The sequence below is a fragment of the Naumovozyma castellii genome, chromosome 1, assembly GCF_000237345.1.
Source record: "Naumovozyma castellii chromosome 1, complete genome".
Lineage (NCBI taxonomy): Eukaryota > Fungi > Ascomycota > Saccharomycetes > Saccharomycetales > Saccharomycetaceae > Naumovozyma > Naumovozyma castellii.
The window spans coordinates 1630065-1654136 of NC_016491.1; the positions used below are offsets into that span (position 1 = coordinate 1630065).

Genomic DNA, 24072 nt, shown 5'->3' on the forward strand with positions numbered 1-24072 from the left:
CAAAGAATATATAGTGTTTTTATCTAGATATCTTAAATATACTAATGCAATAAATTGTTAGATATTTCTTTCTCTATGTCGGAGTTAGATATTCTATATTTATACTGCTTTTTGGAAAGTAAGAATGTCTAAAAAATACATGACATTTATCGAATCGATTAAGCATATAACATTATTGTGCTCCGTGTGGTGACTTAGTATCATAAAAGAGTCATAGGTAGTAAACTCCCGCTAGTGGCAATATGCGGAGATTTAACCGAACAAATTATCTTCTTCATTATCCCAACTGCTGTGGAAGAACCATGAAAATATCACAATGCTCGAATAAATGATCAGTCCACCGATCATACTCATGGCGCAGCTTACGGACCCAATCAATTGACAATGGTAAAATATCACTGGCATCAAAATACCACTTGTTACAAACATTCCTGTAAAAAAATGACCTAGATCTTTCCCATTATTTGAGGAATCTGACATAAAATCTGAAGATCCATAACTTCTTCCTCCAAAGATGGCATTTGGCACTGGTGCTAATATGAACACGAGTATATCATATAATGGATAGTAGTTATGGAATAATGCGCAACTTAAAATGACTAAAAGAAAACCTAATGCCAAGAACCCTGACAGAGAGATAATTTTCGTCAATGGGGATACTTTAAATTCCATTTTCCTTCACTTTTATCGTACTATTTGGCTTCAAAGGTGACGAGGTCTTACCTTACTTTTGATGCGAATATTAACTGCCAATAGTAGTAATGAAGGAAGGCTTGTGTGTAGTAAAAAGGGATTTGAAACTTGCCGCGTGTAGCGCACCACCCCGAGACAGTAGAGACATTTCGTATCAACTGATAAATTCAAAGAATAAACAATACAAATAACAAATAATGATTATAAATTTAATGGGTCTAAATACAAGATATTTATATATATATGTTCATACATGATAGGTTATGAGGAATTTGATCTTTCAACCAAATTAAGTCTATTGCTTGGTTTCACCAGAGGATGATTGTTCACCACCGTTGTTGTTGCTTGAAGAATCATTCTTGTACATTTGTTCGAATAACTTCATTGAAGCAGTTTGTAGCTCTTCAGTCTTGGTCTTCAATTCTTCAGCATCCACTTCTTCACCGCCTTGAACTCTTGCGATCAATTCCTTCAAAGATGCAATTTGGTCTTTAACCTTTTGTGCTTCAGCCTTATCTAACTTACCTTCAAATTCTTTCAAAGAGTTTTCAGTGTCGTTAGCCAATTGGTCAGCCTTGTTAGCAGTTTCAATAGATTGCTTTCTAGCTTCATCTTGAGACTTGAATTTTTCAGCATCGTTAACCATCTTTTCAATTTCAGATTCAGACAAACCTGAGGAACCTGCGACGGTGATGGAAGAGTCCTTGTTGGTAGCCTTATCTCTGGCAGAGACGTTAATAATACCATCGGCATCAATATCAAAAGTGACTTCAATTTGTGGAACACCCTTTGGTGCAGGTGGGATACCAGATAGATTGAAGTTACCAATTAATTTGTTATCTCTAACTAATTCTCTTTCACCTTGGAACACTCTAATTTCAACAGAAGTTTGACCAGCTGCTGCAGTAGAGAAGATTTGAGATTTCTTAGTTGGGATAGTGGTATTTCTTGGAATCAATCTTGTGAAGACACCACCTAAAGTTTCAATACCTAAAGATAATGGAGTAACATCTAATAATAAGACATCTGTGACTTCACCAGACAAGACAGCACCTTGAATAGCAGCACCAATGGCCACAGCTTCATCTGGGTTAACAGCCTTGGATGGTTCTCTGTTAAACAACTGCTTAACAGTTTCAACAACCTTTGGCATTCTTGACATACCACCAACTAGAAGGACTTCTGAGATATCAGAAGTAGCTAAATTGGCATCCTTTAGAGCCTTCTTGACTGGGTCCACAGTTCTCTTAATTAATGGTTCAGTCAAAGTTTCGAATTGAGCTCTGCTAAATTTCATGTTAATATGCTTTGGACCAGATGCATCAGCAGTAATAAATGGTAGGTTAATTTCTGTAGAAACAGTGGAAGATAATTCAATCTTGGCCTTTTCAGCGGCTTCTCTAATTCTTTGAATGGCCATACGGTCATTTTCCAAATCAATACCCGATTCAGTCTTGAAACGAGAAACGATTTCTCTTAATAAATAAATATCGAAATCTTCACCACCTAAATGGGTATCACCATTAGTAGATTTAACTTCGAAGACACCGTTATCAATATCCAAGATAGAAATATCGAAAGTACCACCACCTAAATCGAAGACAGCGACAACCTTAGAATCAGATTTCTCCAACCCGTACGCCAAAGCAGCTGCAGTAGGTTCGTTGACAACACGAAGAACGTTCAATCCAACAATTTGACCGGCATCCTTGGTAGCTTGTCTTTGAGAATCATTGAAATAAGCTGGAACAGTAACGACAGCGTTCTTGGCAGCCTTCCCTAAATAGGCTTCAGCGGTTTCCTTCATCTTGTTCAAGACGAACCCACCAATTTGAGCAGGAGAGTAAGTTTGACCTCTAGCTTCAACCCAAGCATCACCGTTACTGTGCTTAACAATCTTATATGGAACTTGCTTAATATCTCTTTGCACTTCGACATCTTCAAAACGACGCCCGATCAATCTCTTGGTGGCGAACAATGTATTTTCTGGGTTAACGACAGCTTGACGTTTAGCTGGAATACCGACCAATCTTTCACCTTCCTTAGTGAATGCAACGACAGATGGGGTAGTTCTAGAACCTTCTGCATTCTCAATGATCTTTGGGATCTTACCTTCCATCACTGCGACGGCGGAGTTGGTAGTACCCAAATCAATACCGATGACTTGACCTTGCACCTTGGTAGATTGGAGACGGGTAGCCAGACGAACTGGGCCCGCCATCGTGCTTGATTTACTTAAAATGTTCTTGGCAGCTAACATTGTTGGTTTTGTGGTTTATTGGTTAGTAGATTCGACTTTAGGTATCGAAGAATGCTGTCTATTTACTGCAAGTTATGAATCAATTAATACTCCTTGGATTGCATGTTAGTAATTGAATGGAAGAAAGTCATGGAACGTTGTCGAAAGGAAATATCGTCGGGAAAACCGATATCGTGAAACACGGATTTCGGCATGACTCACGGAAAGTGAAAGCGCCATCGGGTCGTGAGAGAAAACGCCCCACCAAAATTTACTTTGTCTATTTTTCTTTCACTTGTTCAACAGACAGATCATATAGGTCTCGAGACCATGCTAACAAAATACATTATCTCGTCATTCTCTGATCCGTAACTGGGATGAATTCCTACTCAATTAATAAATCTAGAATCCCTATCATTGATTTGAATCAGATATCTGATGAGAAGCAATTACTGCCGGTAATAAAATCGATATTGTTGGTTACTGACACATTTCTTTTAAAGAATTACGCAAATAAAGATGTCTTAGACTCTCTAATGGAACAATTAGAATTTCCACAAAACGCACCAGACGTCAATCAGGGGTTTGATGCCAATTTTACAGGCTCTTTACGTCTAGATAATGATATTTGGATGGAACAGTATATTTTAAATACAGATCCAAGTTTACAATTCAACAGAAAATGTAAAAACGTTACTTTACAGAAAATATATTCCAGATTATTTAAAATAAACATGTTTTTTTCTCAATTATGTTTAAAAAGCATAGTTTCCGATCAATTATTACAGTCATCTCTTACTGACGATACGTATGCGACAAAATTGACAAGATACTACCATGAGCAAAAACGTTCTAATGAAGATGAAAATGAAAATGGTTTGTTCATTGCAGATGGTGAGAATTTCGAATATTTATTTAATCGTGAATTCCATACCCACTCATCATCTGGAATTCTTACAGTTTTCCCCATAGCTCAAGGTATAAAATATAAACCACCTACGACAAGTTCAGATGATAACGTATGGACAACTATCGATGAACCTGACTGTCTTCTCTTCCATACAGGGACATTACTGGCGAACTGGTCTCAGGGATTACATTCCACATCTCCTTTGCAACTAGATCTCAATGCAAATCTTGTCCATCTGACTGTATGGCCCCCGTTAAATTCACCTTTGAATGATTCTCGAACAATAGCAGATGAATTGTTAAGACAACAAATTCAAGAGTTTCCAGAGGTAGGAACTAAATTCTATAATAATGAAACTCAAAGGATTCAATTGGAACAAAACATTAATTTTATTAGAAAACTATTCATTGTAGCAGAAAGTGTCATTTCTCTGAACGCGATATCTAAATCAAGTGGTGTTGCATCAGAATTGCAATCTTTATTACCGCAAATGTCGAATATGATGACGAAGAAGATATCGCAGGATGATTTTTTAAAGATATTAACAATTTGGCCTGAATGTTATATAGTAGAGGCAAATAGTTTATTGGAATTAACCGTCCAATTACCAGAGAGAAATTCATTGATGGTGTTGACAAATAAATCTAGACGACTAGAATTCGTTGAGAGATGTGAAACATGGTTAAGAGAAAAATGTTCTGGTGCCTCAATACCCAATGATATCCCACCTTATAGGATAATAAAAAGACGTAGTAGTTTAGATGACAATGAAGGGGGATCTTCTGTGGATGAAAAACGTATGGAAGGACGGAAATTGAGTAGCCACCCTTCCAAGACAAAGAATTACATACACAATTATAAGGAACAATTTCTCTCTCGAGAAAAGAAGAATGATTCACAATCAAATCTATTAGAAAGATTGAGAGAAAGGGAAAGAAAATCGGCTGCCCTTTTATCCCAAAGACAACGAAATTATCAGCAATTCTTGGCTATAAAAATGACACAAGTCTTTGATATCTTGGTATCCCTTCAGTGGGGCCAACCATATACAGTTACTCATCTAAGTTCATTGATCGTAGATAGTTTACAAGACAGTAACAATCCAATTGGTGATAATGAGGCGGAGGAGATCTTAGATAAGTTACAATACCTCTTGAGTGATATTATTTCAGTTCATATCGTTGATGGCGGCTTAAAAGTTTATCGATGGGATCAATTAGATAAGAACAAATTTCAAACCTCAATTCAAGAATATAGAAATGATAGGGAGTCTTGAATTAACCAAGTTCTCAATAGTCTGGTGACATTTTCAAAGGTGACATAAAAAGCATATAAAATATTAGATTTAATCGTTAATTTAGCCGGATGGTTACACCTTTACATACCTGGCAAATTAATACTGTTTGTTAAAAGGGGTTTTCTGAACTTTGGTTAGCATGCATATTACTGACTAGAACAGATTGTGCATACGCTCAAAGCATTTTCCTACATTTCCTGTATTGTTTAAAGCATACTGAAGTTGACTATGTTATTGTGAATTATACTGAGAATTAATTGTTCTTAGCAATGTTTGTAAAAGAGTTTGTCTCTCTTGAAGTAAGAAATATAGAAGTATATAAAAAAAATATCAGGAAAAGTAGAAATCGAAACTTTGAGTTACTGGTCATTTTAGCCTTTCTTGGTGATTGAGGAGGAAATTCGTAAACATTAATGGCACCACTAGTTAAAATCGTTTTCCAGCATTTTTTAATTATTCTTGCCGTTATCATATGATAGTAAATATAAATTGTAAGGAAACAGATCCTCTTAACTTCCTTTATGCTTCAAGAGAGCACTACCATACGTAACATACGTAACTACAAAGTAAGGTCATGGTACTTCATATTTGGAGGAAAACCTGTTCCAAAGTCAAATTAATTCTGCAGTTGCCATCTTAGTATAGTGGTTAGTACACATCGTTGTGGCCGATGAAACCCAGGTTCGATTCTTGGAGATGGCATTTTTTTGGCTTAAAGGAACTTTTTGAGGTGATTCAACAACTGCTTGTGATTAATTGATTGCAATATTGTTCTATGTCTTTTTGGTTCAGTAGAAAATGCATTTGTTGCATAATAGATCTAATCCAAAAGTGTCTCTTACCCGAAAAAGATTCGGCCGAGAGCCCTAAATTCATCATTTAATAATTCCATAAAATATGAAATAACACACTAACAATCTAACAGAAGAAAGTCATATTTCAAACTTCCACACTGTTTGAAGTTAAAATGTCTAATTATGAAGGTATATATACGTTCGAATCTGATATATTCTCTAAAAATTCAACGAATTACTAACAAATAGTTTATGGAATACTTAACACTTTAGAGGAACATGGTATAAATAATAGAAGACCTACTGAGAATGATGCGAATAACGTGGAGGAAACGGATACAGAAAGACGAACAGAATTAAGGAATCAACTCCATGAACTATTTCAAGGTTATGGCAGTTCTACCGCTGGAGATGATAACACAGTAATGTTGCAGTTATTGTCGCAAATAATTCCTGAAAATTTACAAGAGGAATGGTTTGAGCAAATGGACGAGAAAAATAAGAAACACTGTTCCGAAGAATTTATTGCTTCATTGCCAAGAGTTAAATCTAAGCACAAGAATGATGAATGCCCTATATGCTGCTGTAAATTCTCTGAAGATAAATATCCTTTAATTGTCGAACTACCTCGTTGCAATCATAGATTTGATCTAGAGTGTATATCTGTTTGGCTTTCCAAAAGTGTCACTTGTCCTCTATGTAGAGATAATGTACTAGAACATAAATTGAACATCGACACGTCTAAGACAGAATTTGAAGAAGGTTGGGGGATGTATGGTTGAAGAAGCGGATCTGTACTTGTGAACATCTCTACACTTTCTGAGAAATATTTTCTTCAAAAAGCATGTAAGCTTCAGTATGAAAGGCATATAGCACATACTAGAAGGAGAGAAGATTATATTTTATTTATATAGACATCAAATAAATCTAAAATATGCAAAATGAAACTAATATCTTCGGCTGTGTAGGCTAACCTGACACAGCATGCTGAACGCTGAATGTATATTCCCCGGTTAAAGGATTATAATTTTCGTATTTTCTACCATCAAGTCTCTTCAATTTTTCTATATGTCTCTTAACAATCTGATGATCTGGATTATTTACAATTTTTCTTGTGCTTCTATCTTTTGGATAGCAACGATAACACGTAATTTTTGCTGCAACATCAATGCCCTTGCATTGGCTCAACGTAGCCTCATCACTACCACCAACCAAACATGTTCTAGATGAAAATCTAATAATATCGCCACAAAGTGAAGTAAGGGAAATATTACTTAGATCAACGGGTTCTAGAAATTCAATTTTACCATAATCTTCATGGCCAACAATTAGTCCTTTCACTTTTAGTAACTGTAGGTATGACATAGAAGTCAACGTATCTAGTGAGGGTGATATGTAATATTTGTCGCCAACATATGAGAAATCATCCTTATGTATACCTAGGGAGTTAGTAACAGGGATGGATATATTTTTATCGTCAGAAGGAATAATTGCGATGGCCATATCTTGATCCTTATTGGTAACTTCAGTGGTTTTAGGTTCAGTTTCAACCAAGCCCGTATGCGATTGTCCGACATTCGTAGAAGAAGCCTTGTTCAAGGTTGAAGGTCGATTAACATTGCTTGATAATTGTGCCTTCGGTTTTTGCTGTTCTAATTGGGTGGATCTTTTGCGTTCAATAAAAGTCTTATAACTCTCATAGTCGCCATGAAAGATTGACTCCAACAATGCAAACAGGCTGTCCTCTACATCTGGCGTTAGATCGATAGTCTTCAAATTTCTGTCTTTTGTTGTTCTATCAGAACTTATAATATCCATTTTGGTTTTTTCAATTTCATCATTACGGTTGCCTTTGTTGCTATGCTTACTCATATTCTTTGGAACAAACAATGGTCTTGGTGATTCTTTGTACATAGCTAATAAATTGATTTTTTTCTTGGGTTCTGCCGTTGTTTTTGAAACAACTGGAGTTTCAGGATTATTAACAGATGGTGAAACCACCACTCTTGAAAATAATCCATCAGTACCATATGGGTCATTGTTTGCCCCCTGTTGTGGTGGTAACTGTTGTTGAGTTTGTAATGAGCCTTGATTTTGATTAATATTATTGGGTGGCCCAGAAAACAATCCACCCCCAAGACCAGTAGCAGGCTTATTTGCGGAACCACCGAATAGTCCACCACTATTTGATACACTGGCATTATTCCCGAAGAGCCCTCCGGAGTTCGTAGTCGACGTTGTGTTGCTCTTATTTCCAAACAACCCAGTTCCTTGTGTGGAGGTGGTAGCACTTGTTTGAGGTGGCTTCAAGTTGTTAAACAAACCACCGCCTGTCCCTCCTAAAGCTGATGTACCGTTATTATTTCCGAAAAGACTAGCTCCACCGGTATTTGTTGAAGAATTACTAGTATTGCCAAATAATCCAGTACCACCGGTTTGAGGCTTGTTCCCAAATAAGCCACCAGTGTTCGGTGGGTTCGTATTTGCTGTTGAATTAAATGCAGTTTGATTCTGGTTGTTATTTAAAGTATTATTACCAAATAAACCACCCGTTTGAGGTTTGTTTCCGAATAAACCACCAGTGGTTGATTGCTGCTGATTATTATTAGCCCCAAAGAGTCCGGTTGCCGTAGGTTGTGGTTGTTGATTATTGGCGCCAAATAAGCCAGTGGTGGTAGGTTTCTGACCAAACAAACCACTTTGTTGTTGGTTAGCATTGGATTGTCCAAATAAACTACCTGAATTGATTGCCTGGTTGGTGTTGTTGTTTTGACCAAATAATCCGTTTGATACAGATCCACCAGCTAGATTGCTGTTGTTTTGTCCGAATAGTCCAGTACTTGGCTGGTTTGGAGTATTACCGAATCCAGTGCTGCCTTGTTGACCAAATAATCCACCAGCAGGTTTGGGTTGGTTACCAAAGAGTCCACCACCAGTTTGATTCTGATTGCCAAATGAGTTCGTTTGTGGTTTCTGTCCAAAGTGACCGCCATTGTTCTGTTGCTGGTTCATATTATTCTGCCCAAATAGTCCAGTATTTTGTTGTGGTTGGTTGTTAACAGTATTTTGTCCAAACAAACTACTCCCCTGTTGTTGAGTATTTGTGTTATTCATACCAAACATATTACCTGGAGTTTGGGTTGTATTGTTTCCAAACATACCTTGTGGTTTTTGCCCAAATAACCCTGTGGAGGTCTGCTGGTTATTCTGCTGACCAAATAAACCATTATTATTAGTAGTATTTTGTTGACCAAAAACTCCTGTACCTGTAGAGGACGTATTAGAGCCAAAAGGGTTTGCTGTCTTCTGTCCAAATAATCCACCGCCAGTATTATTATTATTATTTTGCTGTCCAAACAAGGAATTCCCAGTAGCATTATTTTGTTGACCAAACATTCCAGTGCCTTGTTGCCCAGTAGTAGTCTTCCCAAATAATCCTCCAGTAGTATTGCTGGCACCGAAGGATGTATTAGGGTTTGCCGCACTGAAAGTATTTGTAGGTTGATTCTGATTAAATAAGCCCCCTGTAGCAGTATTTGTCTGCGTGCCAAAACCACCAGTCGACATGTTCGCAGAATTATTCATCGTAGTACCGGAAAATTGTGTATTCCCATTGGGAAACTTGGTGCCCTTCTGATAGTCTTGGTATCTTAATTCTTCAAATGAAAAATTTCTATACTCCGGCATACAAGAAATACTCTGATAAACGTTTGTCATTTGAGTGGTATTGTCCTTTTCTTGAAATGGTTGGAATGGTTTCACGGTGGTACCATTTTGTAATTGATTTGTCATGGCAGGTACAGATTGATTAGCATTTCCAAATAATGACGTCGAAGCATTTGCTGGTTGCTGTTGGGCGGAGCCAAATGGCGTACTATTGGCACCAAAAGGGGAGTTAGTGGCAGCTGAGGATCCAAATGAATTAAAAGTGTTTTGAACAGTTGTAGGTTGCTGATTCATGCCAAATGGTGTTCCACTTGCTGTTGATTGTTGAGGAACTCCACCAAATGGGGATGTACTATTATTTGGAGAATTAAAGGATTGGCCAGTTGAACCAAACGCTGGTCTAGAGGATCCAAACATGATCAATTGCTAGCTTGAGATGCTGTTGAATTGACTCAACTTCAATGCTATTCAATTGAACTCAATGGAATTTTACGATGTGACAGAAATCTTCATTTTCTAATCTGATCTTAATTAGGGTTGGTTCTGTCACATCTTACGGAAAGTTAAGCCCTGATATATTTTCAGGAACCCTAGGGTGACGCGTAAACGCGAAAGTGACAAAACAATCAAAATGATGAATAATACAATGAGCATCATACTAAAAAGTGGTTAAAGTGTCCCGAGCATAACAAGAGCTAAGATCTTTACGATGGATATGGACGATGACCCAACAAGCATAATATTGAACCATGATTTGCCTGCCGCGGTAGATCCGACTGTAATCAGTACAAATACGGATCCAACGGCAATTCTCACGACTACACGTAGAACGCAAGTGAAATTAACCGCTGAAAGATTATTAAGTGAAAGGGGCTTACCATATATAATGAAAAATGCACCAAAGAGGATAAGGATTAGTAAAAGGAAGTCTGGATACGATAATCTGACTAATATAATACAATTCTATCAACTATGGGCACACGAGTTATACCCAAAAGCCAAATTTAATGATTTCTTAAAATTATGTCAAACGTTGGGGAAGACTGATAGAGAACTGAGAGAGTATAGAACAAACTTGTTTATGATGGAAATGGATAAAACAAGAATGGGAGATGGATCTGCCATGGAAACTACCTTATCTACACAGCAACTTCCGCAGGGTATTACACATTCGACAAGTAGTATAGGAGAGGACTCTGGTGTAGCACATATTAATGCAGTTGAACAACGATCTCTCTTTGTTACTGATCCAAATATGACAGCTACAGACGTCGAGAAGGCTACAGAACGAACTGGAATTCTCGAGTCTCACAATAGTCAGCCAGAAGCAGCTTCTGCTGTAGCTCCGGAAGAAAAAGGTAGTAATGACAGTGACGATGAGTTATATTCAATATCTCTCAATAAATCAAGAAACCAGACTGTATTGCCGGATGACGATGACGAAGAAGAGGCAGACACGCAGATACCGGAAAAGCATAATATGGAAAGCACACAAATAATTGGTTCAAAGGAGCAGAACATATTATCCGGAGAGGAGAGGATCGATGAAGAATTGGAGATGATGAAAGAACTACAAAATCAACAGTTACAGACCCAAAGAATCGTAGAGACTCCGTTGGAAGATGATTTTGAAGAGGATGAAGATGCTATGGAAGCCATGAAAGAATATGGGTTTTAAATAGTTTTAAGATATTGGTTTATACTGCATCTTTCATTTAATTATAGATTATGTATCACCAAGTGTTTTGGTAAATAAATTCGCGACACGACGCGTAATTTTATACTTTTGTTATTTGTTAGATTTCGCAAAGAGTTTCGTTTTCATGAGAGGTTCTGTACAAATTGGTAAGCAAAGTAAAAAGAGCCTAAACATCGAACATTGTATAAGGTGCCCCCCTCAAGAAATGGCTGAAGAGAAGATTAACAGTTACATCAATGAGAAACTGCTTACTGAAGTGAAGCCAGTTCTGTTCACTGATCTGATAAGTCAATTCAAATTAGGACCTTCTAAGGCGAAGAAATCAATGTATTCTTATTATAAATTCACATCAACTTCTAATGTGAACTTCAATTGTATACTAATGTGCTGTTACAAAGATGGAACAGTAAAGCTGAGAAGTGATTTAAACAATGCAACTAACGAAATGGATGAGGAACAAGATAATCTCACGGATTGTTTCATTTATGCCTTCAATCCCATGGAAGAATTTATCCCAGTTAATTCTGTTATCGAGCAGATGAATGCATTGACTATCAGGAATCCATTCAAACTAGCCACATCAACTCTAGAAGAGGTGAAGCCAATACAACCACAAATGAGATCTAAGACAACTGATGCAAGCGGCTCCTCCAGTTCTAAAACAACGCATATTAGTTCAAGATCCAACACTTTGCCTGAATCAAAAGTTGAGAGTAATGTCGCTGGGAAAATTGGCAAGAAGCCAACGTCTAAGAGTAAGAGCATGGGATTACAGTCGACAGCGTTGTTGTCTAAAATGAGAGAAGCAAGGGAAGCTAGGGAAACAGAAAGGCAATTGGAGTTACGTAAAAGGAGAGAAGATGCTATTCAGAAGCGAACCAAGAGTGATCCAAAGAGAAAGGCACAAATGGATGAATTAAATAAGTTATTTGTTGATGACGAGGACGAGGACGAGGACGAAGAGGAGGTTGAAATCAAAGAGACAGCTACTGAGAGTGACCACCACCCTGTAGATATGGAGAATATTGTAGCGGAACAGAATAATATAAACGAAAAGGATGAACAAGGGAGTGGTACGGGGACTAGAGTTTCTAGTTCTAAGATAGCCACGACAAATGTCTCAGAGTTGGAGGAACTACTGAACACTACAACGGAGGACTCTATTTTAGAAATTAAAAAAGATGGAGAGAAACCAAATGATAGGGAAGAGAAACCATTTACTAGTTCATCATATGTTGACGAGGATGGATACATCGTAACCAAACGTCCTGCAACGTCAACCCCGCCACAACCCGCCAAAAAACGACAGACACATTCAGTCAACACCATCAAAAGTAAGAGACCTGCATCAGTGAAGAAGAAGCAAGGGTCCATAGAGAGCTTCTTTAAGAGATCATAGATAGACTAATATTAATTAAATACCATATTATTACGTAATTAATTACTGCGTTAGAGGCTTTTCGCTGATCACCCGGCTTCTCGGACAATTTCAAATTTGCGAAAAGGTTGCAAAGTAAAATTCTGTTGCCGTTGTACTTTCTAGCTTGCTGATGTTGCATTGATGTTATAGAACTATTAGTTTTCCTCCATCATTGAACCAATTAGAAGACTAAAGTTTCAAGCCCTCAGTCCATTCAATTAACTAATATATTATAACAATGAGTGATTTGTGTCCAGTTTACGCTCCTTTCTTCGGTGCCATGGGTTGTGCCGCAGCCATCATCTTCACCTCTTTTGGTGCTGCTTACGGTACCGCTAAATCAGGTGTTGGTATTTGTGCCACATGTGTCTTAAGACCCGACCTATTGTTTAAGAACATTGTTCCTGTCATTATGGCTGGTATTATTGCCATTTACGGTCTAGTTGTTTCTGTTCTGGTTTGTTACTCTTTGGGTCAAAAGCAAGCCTTATACACTGGTTTCATTCAATTGGGTGCTGGTCTTTCTGTCGGTCTAAGTGGGTTGGCAGCAGGGTTCGCTATCGGTATTGTCGGTGATGCAGGTGTTAGAGGTACTTCTCAACAACCAAGATTATTTGTTGGTATGATTTTGATTTTGATTTTCGCAGAAGTTTTGGGTCTTTACGGTTTAATTGTTGCCTTACTTTTGAACTCTAGAGCTACTCAAGATGTTGTTTGTTAAATATAGTATATTCTCTTTGCATAAAGAAACTCCATCCCTGTTGTTTTATTGTATTTCCTTCTATATTTCACCTTCTCTCTATATATACCATTAGTTATATAAAATAAATCAAATAATTTTACAACCAAGATACACAGTATGTCAAGGGACGATGGGCCAGTCTTTAACCACCTTATACTTGGCCAAAACGTTTAATTCAGGTGTTTCATTTCCTTTCTGCAAACGGTACGTAAACGTCACAGAAACACGCCAAGGACTCGGGAATCTCACCGCACAAACTTAAACTGAAAAATTTCAGTAAAGCTCATCTCAAAAATTTATTCTTCAATGACCATTACATGTTGGAACAGTGCAGGGTTCCATCTAATTTTCCATACTAACAACTAATAGCAAATACAGTATAGATGATAGAGATTCCGCAGTCAACTGAGGGTTTAACTAAGTTATTGCGTTCCAAAGATATTAGCATAGAAGAAATTCTCGAAATTGCATCCAAACTCGATGCTTTACAATTTTATTTCCCAAATAAAGAAATATTCTTATTAGAATTAATCCAGGATAGGTGGAATGATCAAAAATTGGTTGAATTTAAAAGGAACTACAAAGTGTGGGAATTATACAATCATACATGGGTCAAGATTACAGATCTATCTGTCAAGAAGAAATTGTTCAAGACCTTGAAGTTCGTTCCCTTTTTGATGCAAACCTTACGCTTGTCTGATTTACAAACTGTTCCTTTTCTCCATGAATTGAAGAATATGTGCACTTTAATTAATTCTACTTTAACTGTGGATGTTTCCTTTGAGAATGCATGCAAGATATTAGCTGGAGTCCTAAATTTGATCAACAGTGTTTCCGAGAAAGATTTAGATGTGAAAGAAAGAAATGACTTAATTCTTCAGATTATTAATCTGACAGATTTAGATTCCATCACAGATGTTACTACTAAGACAGCTATTACTTATCACACATACCTGTTACTGCCCACTTTGAATTATATGAGTAGATTCCATAATGAAATAAATGATGAACCATCCGAAGCCTTAACAAGATATATGCAACTTTTTCTATTTGATCAACAATTAGATCCAACAAAGCTTCTAGAAAAGTTTATTAGAACAAATAAAGATTCCGTTACTATGGAAGTTGCTAATGAATTATTTCAAAAATCAATATCCTTCTTATCTAAACAAAATTTCAAGCAATTAGAGCTCATTTTTACTTTAATTATGGATGTGCAACCATTAGCAGCTCCTAATTTGTTACGTGAATTATCATTATCAAAGAAGACCATGTCACAACAATTTCTGGAAGAATTATTGGATAAACAAATGCAGATTTCTGAAGCGAATAAGTCATACAATTACGATTTCTGGTCACTATTATCGCACATTCTGGATTTAGACATTGAAATTGGGATTAAACATATGGACAGGCTGTTAGATTTAATAATTCAACAAAGGGCGTCAAGCATGGAAGAAACCATTATTATATGGACCAAAATCATTAATTGTCATGCAAATGCTAGAGAATTATTACAATTTTTGGAGAAACTACAAAAATATTGTAAGAAGGTGGGAACAACTTCCATGTTCTTCATCAGGGACAAAGAATTCGCAAATGAAATTTCTAGAAACATCCCTGGATTGTCTATTAGGCAAATGGTAGTTTGGTTTGACAATTTATTCGATAGTCTTCAACGTGACTCCACCGAAGTCGTTGAATATCAACTCCTGAAGACCTGTCTGCAAGGCTTGCCTCATCTCTCATACATTATTCTTCCTGAACTGAAAAATGAAATGCTAAAGATATTTAATATTCAACTAGACACCAACATCAAACAATGGGAATTGAGGTACTTAATCATGGAGGTTTATGACGATATTATTCCCCAGAACGTGTTGGAATCATTATCTTTGGAAGATTTAGCGGCTCAATTGTCACAGTCCTCTGATCGTTTGGAGGTTTTCTATTACTTCTTCAAGCTGAGGGAATATAAGGAGTTCGATCTAACGCCAGTTATTGGCAAATTTATGAGCTATCTGGGAAGCCTCACAAAGGATGATAAAAGTTTAATAATCATCAGTTTGTTTTCTAATTGGAGCTCATTAATTAACGTAACTTTTTCCAGGGAGAATATTGAACAATTAATAGATATTTTACTGGCTTCTGAAGGCGCTAAGCACTTAGATGCTCTATTTTTCGATGATGACTTCTTTGAGGAGGAAAATATTATTAATGTTTTAGTTGATAAAATGGCAGAATTATATGAAACAGATATTGCTCTTCAATATTTAACTAAAATTCCTATTCAATCTTTTAATAAGAATGTCAGAGTCAGATTAATCAATAACATTTGCTCAAAAGATACTGTTACAGACCTGGGTGTGAAAGTTCTATTGCATTTATTATCAAGTCCAACATTTAAATCCAATGTTGAAAATGATCCAACTTTGTTATATAGTCTGCTTTCCCATGCATCATTAAGCACATTACTTTCTATTAATTCTGTTTTTGAAAAGATTTGGGTAAATCATGTTTCACAGTACAAAGAGGATGTTTCTCAAACTTTCTTTGACTCTGTTTTGAAACTTGTTACAAAGGGACTAGAAGAGGAAAATTTCAATAAAACGTATTTTGATATGGCATTCATGATAATAAAATTTACAAAAAAGGACGTTGATATCAACACTTTGAGTGAAACCTACTTCCAGAGGACTTTACATAAAGTTAACGAACTTGTGGATAATTCTAACGGAAATGATCTCTTATCCAGTTTACTGAAGTCACTATATCTAATCTTTAGAGAATCTCTTCGTAAGGAAAACTTTAAACAGAGCGTGCTTGAAATTATTTCCAGACTAATGGGAAACTATAAAGGTGCTGTCTCAGATATCGATACCACATTACTTTCAAATATCTTCCTGTTATACTCAGTCTTTTATGAAGGTAAATTGGAGTACATCATTGCACATTATATGGTGTTGAGAGAAGTAGGAACTGATAAACAAGTGATTCTACCAGGTTTGGAAGATGCTATTGTGAGAAGTTTGGAAGAGAATATGTCAGATTTTAATGGTTCATTAATTTCTACAATAAATGCATTAAATGATGGTAAAACGCCTTTTACGCAGAGTTTATTGGAGATTTATAATACCCAAATTAAAATGATCTCAAAAACAAATGTAATTGCAATTCATTTATTCGTGAAGTCAATAAGTTCCCTGTATACCAACTTGAAATATTTCGTGGAAAATACTGAGATTATCCTTGGTATATTTGATACCCTAAGAGATTTACTGATTTCTAAGCCTTGGATGTTTTCCCAGTATTGCATTGAACAATTGTTCCCGTTGTGCATACTGTTGAATTCACTAGTCATGAAAAATTCAGATGTGATTGAAAAAGTGTTTACTTCTTGCACTAAGCTTATCTCAAATGTTCTTTTAATACATCGTGTAAAATTGACGAACCGTCATCACCTCGTCAATTCATTCCTTTGTCAATATCTCGAATTTTTATCACATTCAAGAGAGAATAAATTAGCATCACCAGCAGCAAAATCTCTTTCTAGATTAATTGTGAACTTTGCTGAACCAGCTAATATCTCTACATCTCAAGAAAATCACAAACATAAACTAAATTCCAAAATCAACATGGCAAAGCATTCTTTGAGAAAGCATATCCCTATTTTACTGGTTAAATACATTCATTTATCCGTTCATACTCCATTCGAAGAATCGATTAGAAAAGAATTGCTAGCTGCCACTTATTCAATCTTTGATCTACTTTCTCCTATTGAATTGAACACGATCAATGGAATGTTGGATAACACAGGAAATCAGTATTTCAAGTCTTTATATGCTGAATATAAAAAGAGAGGAAGATGGAATGAAGATTAGATAGTTTTATATTTATGCTTTTAAGAAGAATTGTTAATATTATGTATTTTAATTATATCCTATAGAGATATGTGTCTTTATTGCTTCTTAGAGAATCGGTTTATAATAGGCTGCAATATTGACCAGAATGCTTGATTTAAATGCTCGTTGTAAGTATATTTTGGACCTATTATCTCTCTGGCTTTTGTTCTTTCAAACTTCAAAATATCTTTACTCGTTACAAGCCCTTTTAAAAAGCCATCTTTTTCAATAATGATAGTTTTGCAGCCCATTTGCTTAAACATTTTGAATAACAGCGAGGTAGGCACTTCCGGTTTAACAGTGATGGGCGATGTGTTTACAATGTCTTGGAAGCTAACAACGATACCGTTTTCGGAAGATGTATTTTGCAAATCGATTGACGACTTGGTAAAATGAACTAAAGTAATATTAGCCTCAGAGCTGTTAATATCTTGCATCAATAACTTAGACGCCAGATGCCTCCTCAATACGTAGCCAACGCACTTTTTGTCATTTTCATATTCATCACCATCCTTAATGATTGGGAATCCATGAACTATCTTTGTAGCATTGGAGTCATACATTAAAGCTTCAATTTCAGAAAGATACATGGTTTCCTTCAATGTGACCAATTTTTGGGACATTATGTCCTCGGCGATGTAATTATCCATAAATGTTTCATCTTCCCACTGGTATTCCAACATTGGGAATCCATTAACAGTGATCATCTGATCAGCAATCCCTCCTGAAACCCCTGAATTACTCAATATCATTCTTGTGATAGCAACAACGATCATAGTTGGGATAATATAAATGAAAGCACCGGTTAGTTCAAACATAATGACCACAACAGTTAATGTCAAATTGGTAATACCACATAGGGCAGCGGCTGCACCTAGGAATGCATAAGTACCTGGGGTAATCACACCAGCTCCACTAAAGAAACGTTCAACAATCAAACTTAATGCTCTACCAAAAGTTGCCCCAACCGCCATAGATGGTACGAAAATACCTGCTGGAACTCTACAACCATAAGAAATTATAACTAAGAGGGATCTTATTATAGTAGCAAAGCACAATGATAATAGCATCTTCAAGAAACTTATAACATGTGTATTCTCATCTAAATAACATAAACTGTGAGCAAATACTGAGCTATCGTCACTTGCGTAGTCCTCAACACATTCATGGAATAAAATACCCATACTCTCTGTCATATCTAATTTTAGGAATTCATTGAAATATGAAATTAAGGCTGTAATAATAGCTAAAATGATTACTTCTTGGGTAGGATATGACGCCAAATACTTTCGACGGAAGTTAACATAAGAAATGTTCCATTTGCTAATATACTTCCCATAAAGACCTCCAAAGATACCCAATATTATAAATACAGGAATTTCAGTAACTCTCCAATCTTGGTCATATGTAACGTTAAATTGAATAATTTTACCATTTCTAAAAGGGTTGATACATTTTAACGTGGTTACTGCCACCAAAGCGACGTAGTAAGATTTCCATAAAGTAGAAGTGTTAAATTCTGCAGAAGAGGCAATTTCCTCTATACCAAATAATACCCCACCTATTGGAGCACCAAATGCAACAGCAACACCAGCACCACTTGCGGCAGTCAAATATTCAAATTGGTTCGAGTACGTCAGAGAATCTTTTAGGAGCCAATTGGTTATAATATAGCCACAACAAGTTGCATAATGAACTGAAGGACCCTCCTTACCTATGCTTAAGCCCGCCGAGATTGCAAGCGGAAGAGCTATACTTTTCACAATCAATGTCATACCATCCAAAAAGTCTGATCTGTATTCAAAACCAGAAACCCAGACTTTGATTTCCGTAATACCAGATCCTGTCGCCATTGGGGCAAAATATTTGACCAGTAGAGTACTTATGAGGGCAAATAACACGGAAAGGATCACGAATATGAGAAAAGGTGATATCGCACCAGACCAATTTATCCATAATCCTTGGTCTATACATTGTAATTCCTGCCTTTTATCCAGGAAAAAGTCTCGTTTCTCATTCTGTTCAGTAGCCGTTATACTGCAACAAAAGGATTTATTTAATATCCAATTTCTGTCACAATGGCCTGTTTTCCAATTGACCAACGTTTCGGTAAATATTTGAAGAAAACCTGCTATACATCCAATAGTAAGAGCAATACATGTTAATGTTATAACCATTTTTCCTTTCTCCCAGAATAATTTTCTGAATCTGCCGAACTTAGTGGTCAGGTATTTTCTATCAGTGTTGGTATAGTTAATCACAATGTCTTCTTCAGTCATTCTGTCAATAGTAGTAAATTGATCGAAATTTTTCAACTCTGGTACATCCTGTATACTCTCATTGTTTTCACTAATATCATCGTTATTAAGCTCCTCTCTCTCTAGGTGTTGATATGATTTTGACATGGTATCAACAAGTTCTTTCTTTGTTTGTTCCCTTAAAATAAATATCCAGAATAGTATACCTCAGATGAAGCCAGGTAGATGATATGGTACAATTGAAGGATGTAAATAATTGATTATTATAGCTAGCAAAATCTAATGATGGAACAACTGTCCCTTTCCAACAAGTATTGAACAGGTGTCTATTAGATAGATTTCACCTGACATTTAAAGATGTCATGGCAATCGTTCTTGTGAAGCCGTCCCACGCGATGAACGTACTTCGCGATCTGGAAAATTTCGAAAAAAATTTCAGCTCATCGAGAACTTAAAAAAAAAATTAATAGAATAAAGCATTACTCTTTTGTTAAGCACTTAGTTCGCATTTCTTTCTTTCTTTTCCTATAACACTATTCAAGCGAGCTACTGTATATTGCCACACCCCCTGCAAGGAACTTGAATATTTAACCAAAACTGAAAATGTCTGCCCCAAACCCAAAAGCTTTCCCATTAGCCGATGCTGCTTTAACCCAACAAATCTTGGATGTTGTTCAACAAGCTGCCAACTTGAGACAATTGAAGAAGGGTGCTAATGAAGCCACCAAGACTTTGAATCGTGGTATTTCTGAATTCATCATCATGGCTGCTGACTGTGAACCAATTGAAATTCTATTGCATTTGCCATTATTATGTGAAGATAAGAACGTTCCATACGTCTTTGTTCCATCTAGAGTTGCTTTAGGTAGAGCTTGTGGTGTTTCGAGACCAGTCATTGCTGCTTCTATCACTACCAATGACGCTTCTGCCATCAAGAACCAAATCTACGCCGTCAAGGACAAGATTGAAACTTTGTTGATTTAAGTAGATTAGTAGAATTTGCTAGAGTATACAATCCCATCTTTATATAATATTCACAAATCTATGTAAACTAGTACATAATTCAAAAATTAATCTGATTAATTTACAAATTTCTTTCTATCATATATTTTGTATTAAGAATCAAAGCTTAAGGTGTCACTTTCAAGATCCTTTCATCAAAGAATGGGACATCTAAGTTATCTTCCATTTCAGTGATTATTCCTAGGTATTTATATTGCTCTATCATTTTGGAATTCAAATGAAATTTGGCATCTTCTAGTTGTCTTTCATCTTGGATCGTTCTAATAACATACAATCCACCATTTTGAGTATTTACAAAGAATAAAGGTTGAATTGGTTCGGCATCAGTGATAGCTACTGGAGGTAGTGAGCTTGAGGGGGTTGTAGCAGGAGTCAAGCTAATTACGGGGCTATCCAATCCAAATTCGATAGAACGATATTCAGCATTGTGAATCGAATAATAAAGTAGTATCTTTGAACCGTTCATGCAAACAGCAAAGCAAGTGATATTTGGTAGCTGAACCCTCTCAATATCAAGTATTAGTTTGACGCCAGAAAATTCTTTAGTTAAGGGATGTGATTCAGAAAATAATGTAGGTTCTATTCTAATCCGTCCCGTTTTCAATGTTCTAAAGAGTTTAAATTCTTGAATACCTTTAAGAATATTGGATAAGAGAATTCTATCTTCTTTCATAATTGTCGATTCTGGTTCGGGGCATTCATAAGGGAAAGTTATCAAATTTGTCACATAACCTCGGAGTTCAAAAGAGCTGGAAACAGGATCTATGGTGAATGCGTTTTCCTTGACAGAATAATCTACTTTAAGAGCTTGCAGAAACCCGCCAGCAACAAGTATTGTCTGGTTATAATAGTTGTGCATTTTCGTAATAGAATAGGAGGTGCTTATTCCAGTTTGATAGTCTACCTTTCCTGTATCTTCATCAATGGTATATAATAATAAGTTCGGAGACTGTTCCTCATCGCTAGAATGGTAATCTAGCGATACCATAAAACACCTATCAAATGCCGCTCTTTTAGCATAGAAGGTTTCACCAACAGAGGTTTCACCTTTTGCTTCTGGATTCACGAAGGGAATTGGCATAATATCAGTAACTGTTGCATCTCTATATTTTTCAGGTATATTTAAATACCATCCAGAAAGTGGTGTTTTGATATCAAAAATATAAAGATCAGAAATATATTCGTTACTATCAACTTCCATGTGGTTTGTTGTACTTCTAAAGCAGGAGGCGATAATAAATCTGTTTGAGCATGGGAGCATTATCAACTTATTTATTGTCATTTTGTCTGTATAATCAATTTTTTTTATTATTACCGGTTCGTTTTCAAAGGAAATGTTATAAATTTTGTTATCTTTGGTGCATAGATTAAAATTCTTATTATCCTTTGCAACTGTTCTCTTGATCAAAAATGGCATGTCGAAGTAAGACAAGCGATACCTTCCTGCAAACTTATATGTTAACAAAAATGCGTCTTCATCAGAATACACTATGAAAGAACTCGAGTCAGGAATTTGGGTGAAATGCATTATTTTGCTACCTAATCTACTTTTAAAAACCATTTTATCGTGTCCTAATTCGATGACGCTCAATAATCCATCAATATCTACCAGTAATAAGTGCTTCGTATCATTCTTACAATATAAGGCGAGATCGGTTAGAGTTGACATAGAATCTGAAAAGTTCAGTTTTTTAGTTTGTTTGGTATTCTCAAATACATTAATTTCATGGTCAATGATCATGACTGTCAGATCTAATTCTTTCGTCAATTGAATCGAGTATAAAAGATAATTGACAAGAGAACTATGCTTAAAATTGGGTATGTGGAAGACTTGCTCCTTATCACTCCATCGTAAACAACCCTTTGAAGTTATGTAACAATATCTACCAGTAGAATTGATAATATCGATAGATAATATGAATGCATCGTTTTTAATTATCTCTCCGTTTGCTAATACAAATATAGATGCATCTACTTCAAATTGTTCTATAATCTGGTCGTTTTTGAATAAAGTACCATCTGAAGTACTCCAGAAGAGATCATCACCCCTATGCCATATGTTCGTTAAGTCTCCAGTTACCTGAAATAATATGTTACTCCTTGTTTTGACACCGTTAAACTGAGTTTCTAAGAACCCTATATCAGAGTCTATAATCCCGCAGGAAACTGTTTTTGGTATATCATATCCTAGTATCTTGGTATATATATCCAGCGATGTTTTGTATGAATCTTTTGAAATAATCATACTTCTATTTGTGTCCCAGATCAGAAGCCCATCATGTGTTATGTAGAGCATGCACAAAGAAACTTCCAAAAGAAAAAGTTTAGATATGGATTTTGTATTTTGACAGAAGGCAGCATCAGAAAGCATAGGCTTGGTAGTTACTTCAAAATCGTTCCAATAAATAACTCCGGTATCTGTGTCAAAATACCGCTGAGAAAAGCTTACTTGAATAATGGACCCATCACACTTTATCAATTCAAAGATTATTCCCGTAGACTCGTTAAAGTTTGTAATAGTGTCGTTCAGAAGGGGGGATTCCAATAATGCACGGACTTCATCCGAGGACGCACAAATTCCTCTACCTATATATTTATCTGTTACAAGGATATCATTGATTTGGTGATCAGCAAAATTTGAATTTGTAATAAAGTATGATTGTAAGGGAGTAAAGATAAAGCAACCAATATCCTTAAGCACCGAAAGCGAAACCAAGTTAATATCATCATTTGGTTCGTAATCAAATTCCTCAGAAAGTGGGGAAAATTCAAAGTAATTGTGGGACGACATCCAACTGGAAGATTTTTTTGATCTGCTATGCGTATAACCTTTTCGAAATAATGTCTGAAATGAGAATTTCCATGATCTTTTTTTCCTCATTAAGACTGCAAGCACACTGCATTCTCTTTGTTCCTCATCCAGGTCTGCAAACGATTTTAAATCAACAATTTCATCAGGGAAACAATAAATTGCTGTTTGGTGAGCACCAATATGAATAAAGGAAATCACACCATTTTTCTTGGCCTTATACCTAAACTCAAATAATTTATCTTTCTTCAGGTTAATGTATAAGCTCTCCTTAAGTGGATCGAAAGAAAAGAACTTGGGTCCTTCATCTTGTAATATGTCAGTTTCTATGATATCTAGACGTTCAAAATCCTCATTCATCAATTCGAGAGCGCCAGATGCCTTTAATAGAAAAAGGAAATACTTTCCGGAAGTGTGTTCATGAAGATAGGTAGCTCCAATGGTGGTTCCAGTTGTCATTATTATTCGTGCCCTTTTGAGAAAGTTATCTTGGGTACAATCATCACAAATTCTCACCTGGTTTGGCTCAATTACAATCAATTTAGGGTATGTTGTTATAAAGGATGTAATAATACCAGATGCAGATTTCTTTTCTGAAAGGACGAAATTAGGTTCCATTG

The 24072-nt window shown here is 36.1% G+C and overlaps 12 protein-coding genes and 1 non-coding gene across 13 annotated transcripts; 8 read left to right on the forward strand and 5 right to left on the reverse strand.

The window, feature by feature from the left end:
* Window positions 1-252: 252 nt before the first annotated feature.
* VPS55 (Vps55p) lies at window positions 253-672 on the reverse strand (the record flags this gene model as incomplete). The annotated part of the gene is made up of 1 exon (XM_003673716.1): window positions 253-672. The coding sequence occupies one exon, from the start codon at window positions 670-672 to the stop codon at window positions 253-255; it is 420 nt and encodes a 139-aa protein (XP_003673764.1).
* Window positions 673-988: 316 nt separating this feature from the next.
* SSC1 (Hsp70 family ATPase SSC1) lies at window positions 989-2953 on the reverse strand (the record flags this gene model as incomplete). The annotated part of the gene is made up of 1 exon (XM_003673717.1): window positions 989-2953. The coding sequence occupies one exon, from the start codon at window positions 2951-2953 to the stop codon at window positions 989-991; it is 1965 nt and encodes a 654-aa protein (XP_003673765.1).
* Window positions 2954-3309: 356 nt separating this feature from the next.
* On the forward strand, window positions 3310-5118 carry TAH11 (Tah11p; the record flags this gene model as incomplete). The annotated part of the gene is made up of 1 exon (XM_003673718.1): window positions 3310-5118. The coding sequence occupies one exon, from the start codon at window positions 3310-3312 to the stop codon at window positions 5116-5118; it is 1809 nt and encodes a 602-aa protein (XP_003673766.1).
* A 651-nt stretch (window positions 5119-5769) lies between these two features.
* NCAS0Atrna4H lies at window positions 5770-5841 on the forward strand. Its single transcript has one exon. It is a non-coding gene; the product is annotated as a tRNA-His (tRNA).
* Window positions 5842-6358: 517 nt separating this feature from the next.
* Window positions 6359-6715, forward strand: NCAS0A08280 (uncharacterized protein; the record flags this gene model as incomplete). Its single annotated transcript, XM_003673719.1, has 1 exon — window positions 6359-6715. The coding sequence occupies one exon, from the start codon at window positions 6359-6361 to the stop codon at window positions 6713-6715; it is 357 nt and encodes a 118-aa protein (XP_003673767.1).
* Window positions 6716-6902: 187 nt separating this feature from the next.
* On the reverse strand, window positions 6903-10016 carry NUP116 (FG-nucleoporin NUP116; the record flags this gene model as incomplete). Its single annotated transcript, XM_003673720.1, has 1 exon — window positions 6903-10016. The coding sequence occupies one exon, from the start codon at window positions 10014-10016 to the stop codon at window positions 6903-6905; it is 3114 nt and encodes a 1037-aa protein (XP_003673768.1).
* Window positions 10017-10308: 292 nt separating this feature from the next.
* CSM3 (Csm3p) lies at window positions 10309-11277 on the forward strand (the record flags this gene model as incomplete). The annotated part of the gene is made up of 1 exon (XM_003673721.1): window positions 10309-11277. The coding sequence occupies one exon, from the start codon at window positions 10309-10311 to the stop codon at window positions 11275-11277; it is 969 nt and encodes a 322-aa protein (XP_003673769.1).
* Window positions 11278-11422: 145 nt separating this feature from the next.
* POL32 (DNA polymerase delta subunit POL32) lies at window positions 11423-12697 on the forward strand (the record flags this gene model as incomplete). Its single annotated transcript, XM_003673722.1, has 1 exon — window positions 11423-12697. One exon carries the CDS (start codon window positions 11423-11425, stop codon window positions 12695-12697), a length of 1275 nt encoding a protein of 424 aa, XP_003673770.1.
* A 259-nt stretch (window positions 12698-12956) lies between these two features.
* VMA3 (H(+)-transporting V0 sector ATPase subunit c) lies at window positions 12957-13439 on the forward strand (the record flags this gene model as incomplete). Its single annotated transcript, XM_003673723.1, has 1 exon — window positions 12957-13439. One exon carries the CDS (start codon window positions 12957-12959, stop codon window positions 13437-13439), a length of 483 nt encoding a protein of 160 aa, XP_003673771.1.
* Window positions 13440-13843: 404 nt separating this feature from the next.
* URB2 (ribosome biogenesis protein URB2) lies at window positions 13844-17341 on the forward strand (the record flags this gene model as incomplete). Its single annotated transcript, XM_003673724.1, has 1 exon — window positions 13844-17341. The coding sequence occupies one exon, from the start codon at window positions 13844-13846 to the stop codon at window positions 17339-17341; it is 3498 nt and encodes a 1165-aa protein (XP_003673772.1).
* A 77-nt stretch (window positions 17342-17418) lies between these two features.
* GEF1 (Gef1p) lies at window positions 17419-19767 on the reverse strand (the record flags this gene model as incomplete). The annotated part of the gene is made up of 1 exon (XM_003673725.1): window positions 17419-19767. One exon carries the CDS (start codon window positions 19765-19767, stop codon window positions 17419-17421), a length of 2349 nt encoding a protein of 782 aa, XP_003673773.1.
* Window positions 19768-20223: 456 nt separating this feature from the next.
* Window positions 20224-20604, forward strand: SNU13 (RNA binding protein SNU13; the record flags this gene model as incomplete). Its single annotated transcript, XM_003673726.1, has 1 exon — window positions 20224-20604. One exon carries the CDS (start codon window positions 20224-20226, stop codon window positions 20602-20604), a length of 381 nt encoding a protein of 126 aa, XP_003673774.1.
* Window positions 20605-20749: 145 nt separating this feature from the next.
* Window positions 20750-24070, reverse strand: MLO127 (Mlo127p; the record flags this gene model as incomplete). The annotated part of the gene is made up of 1 exon (XM_003673727.1): window positions 20750-24070. The coding sequence occupies one exon, from the start codon at window positions 24068-24070 to the stop codon at window positions 20750-20752; it is 3321 nt and encodes a 1106-aa protein (XP_003673775.1).
* Window positions 24071-24072: the final 2 nt, after the last annotated feature.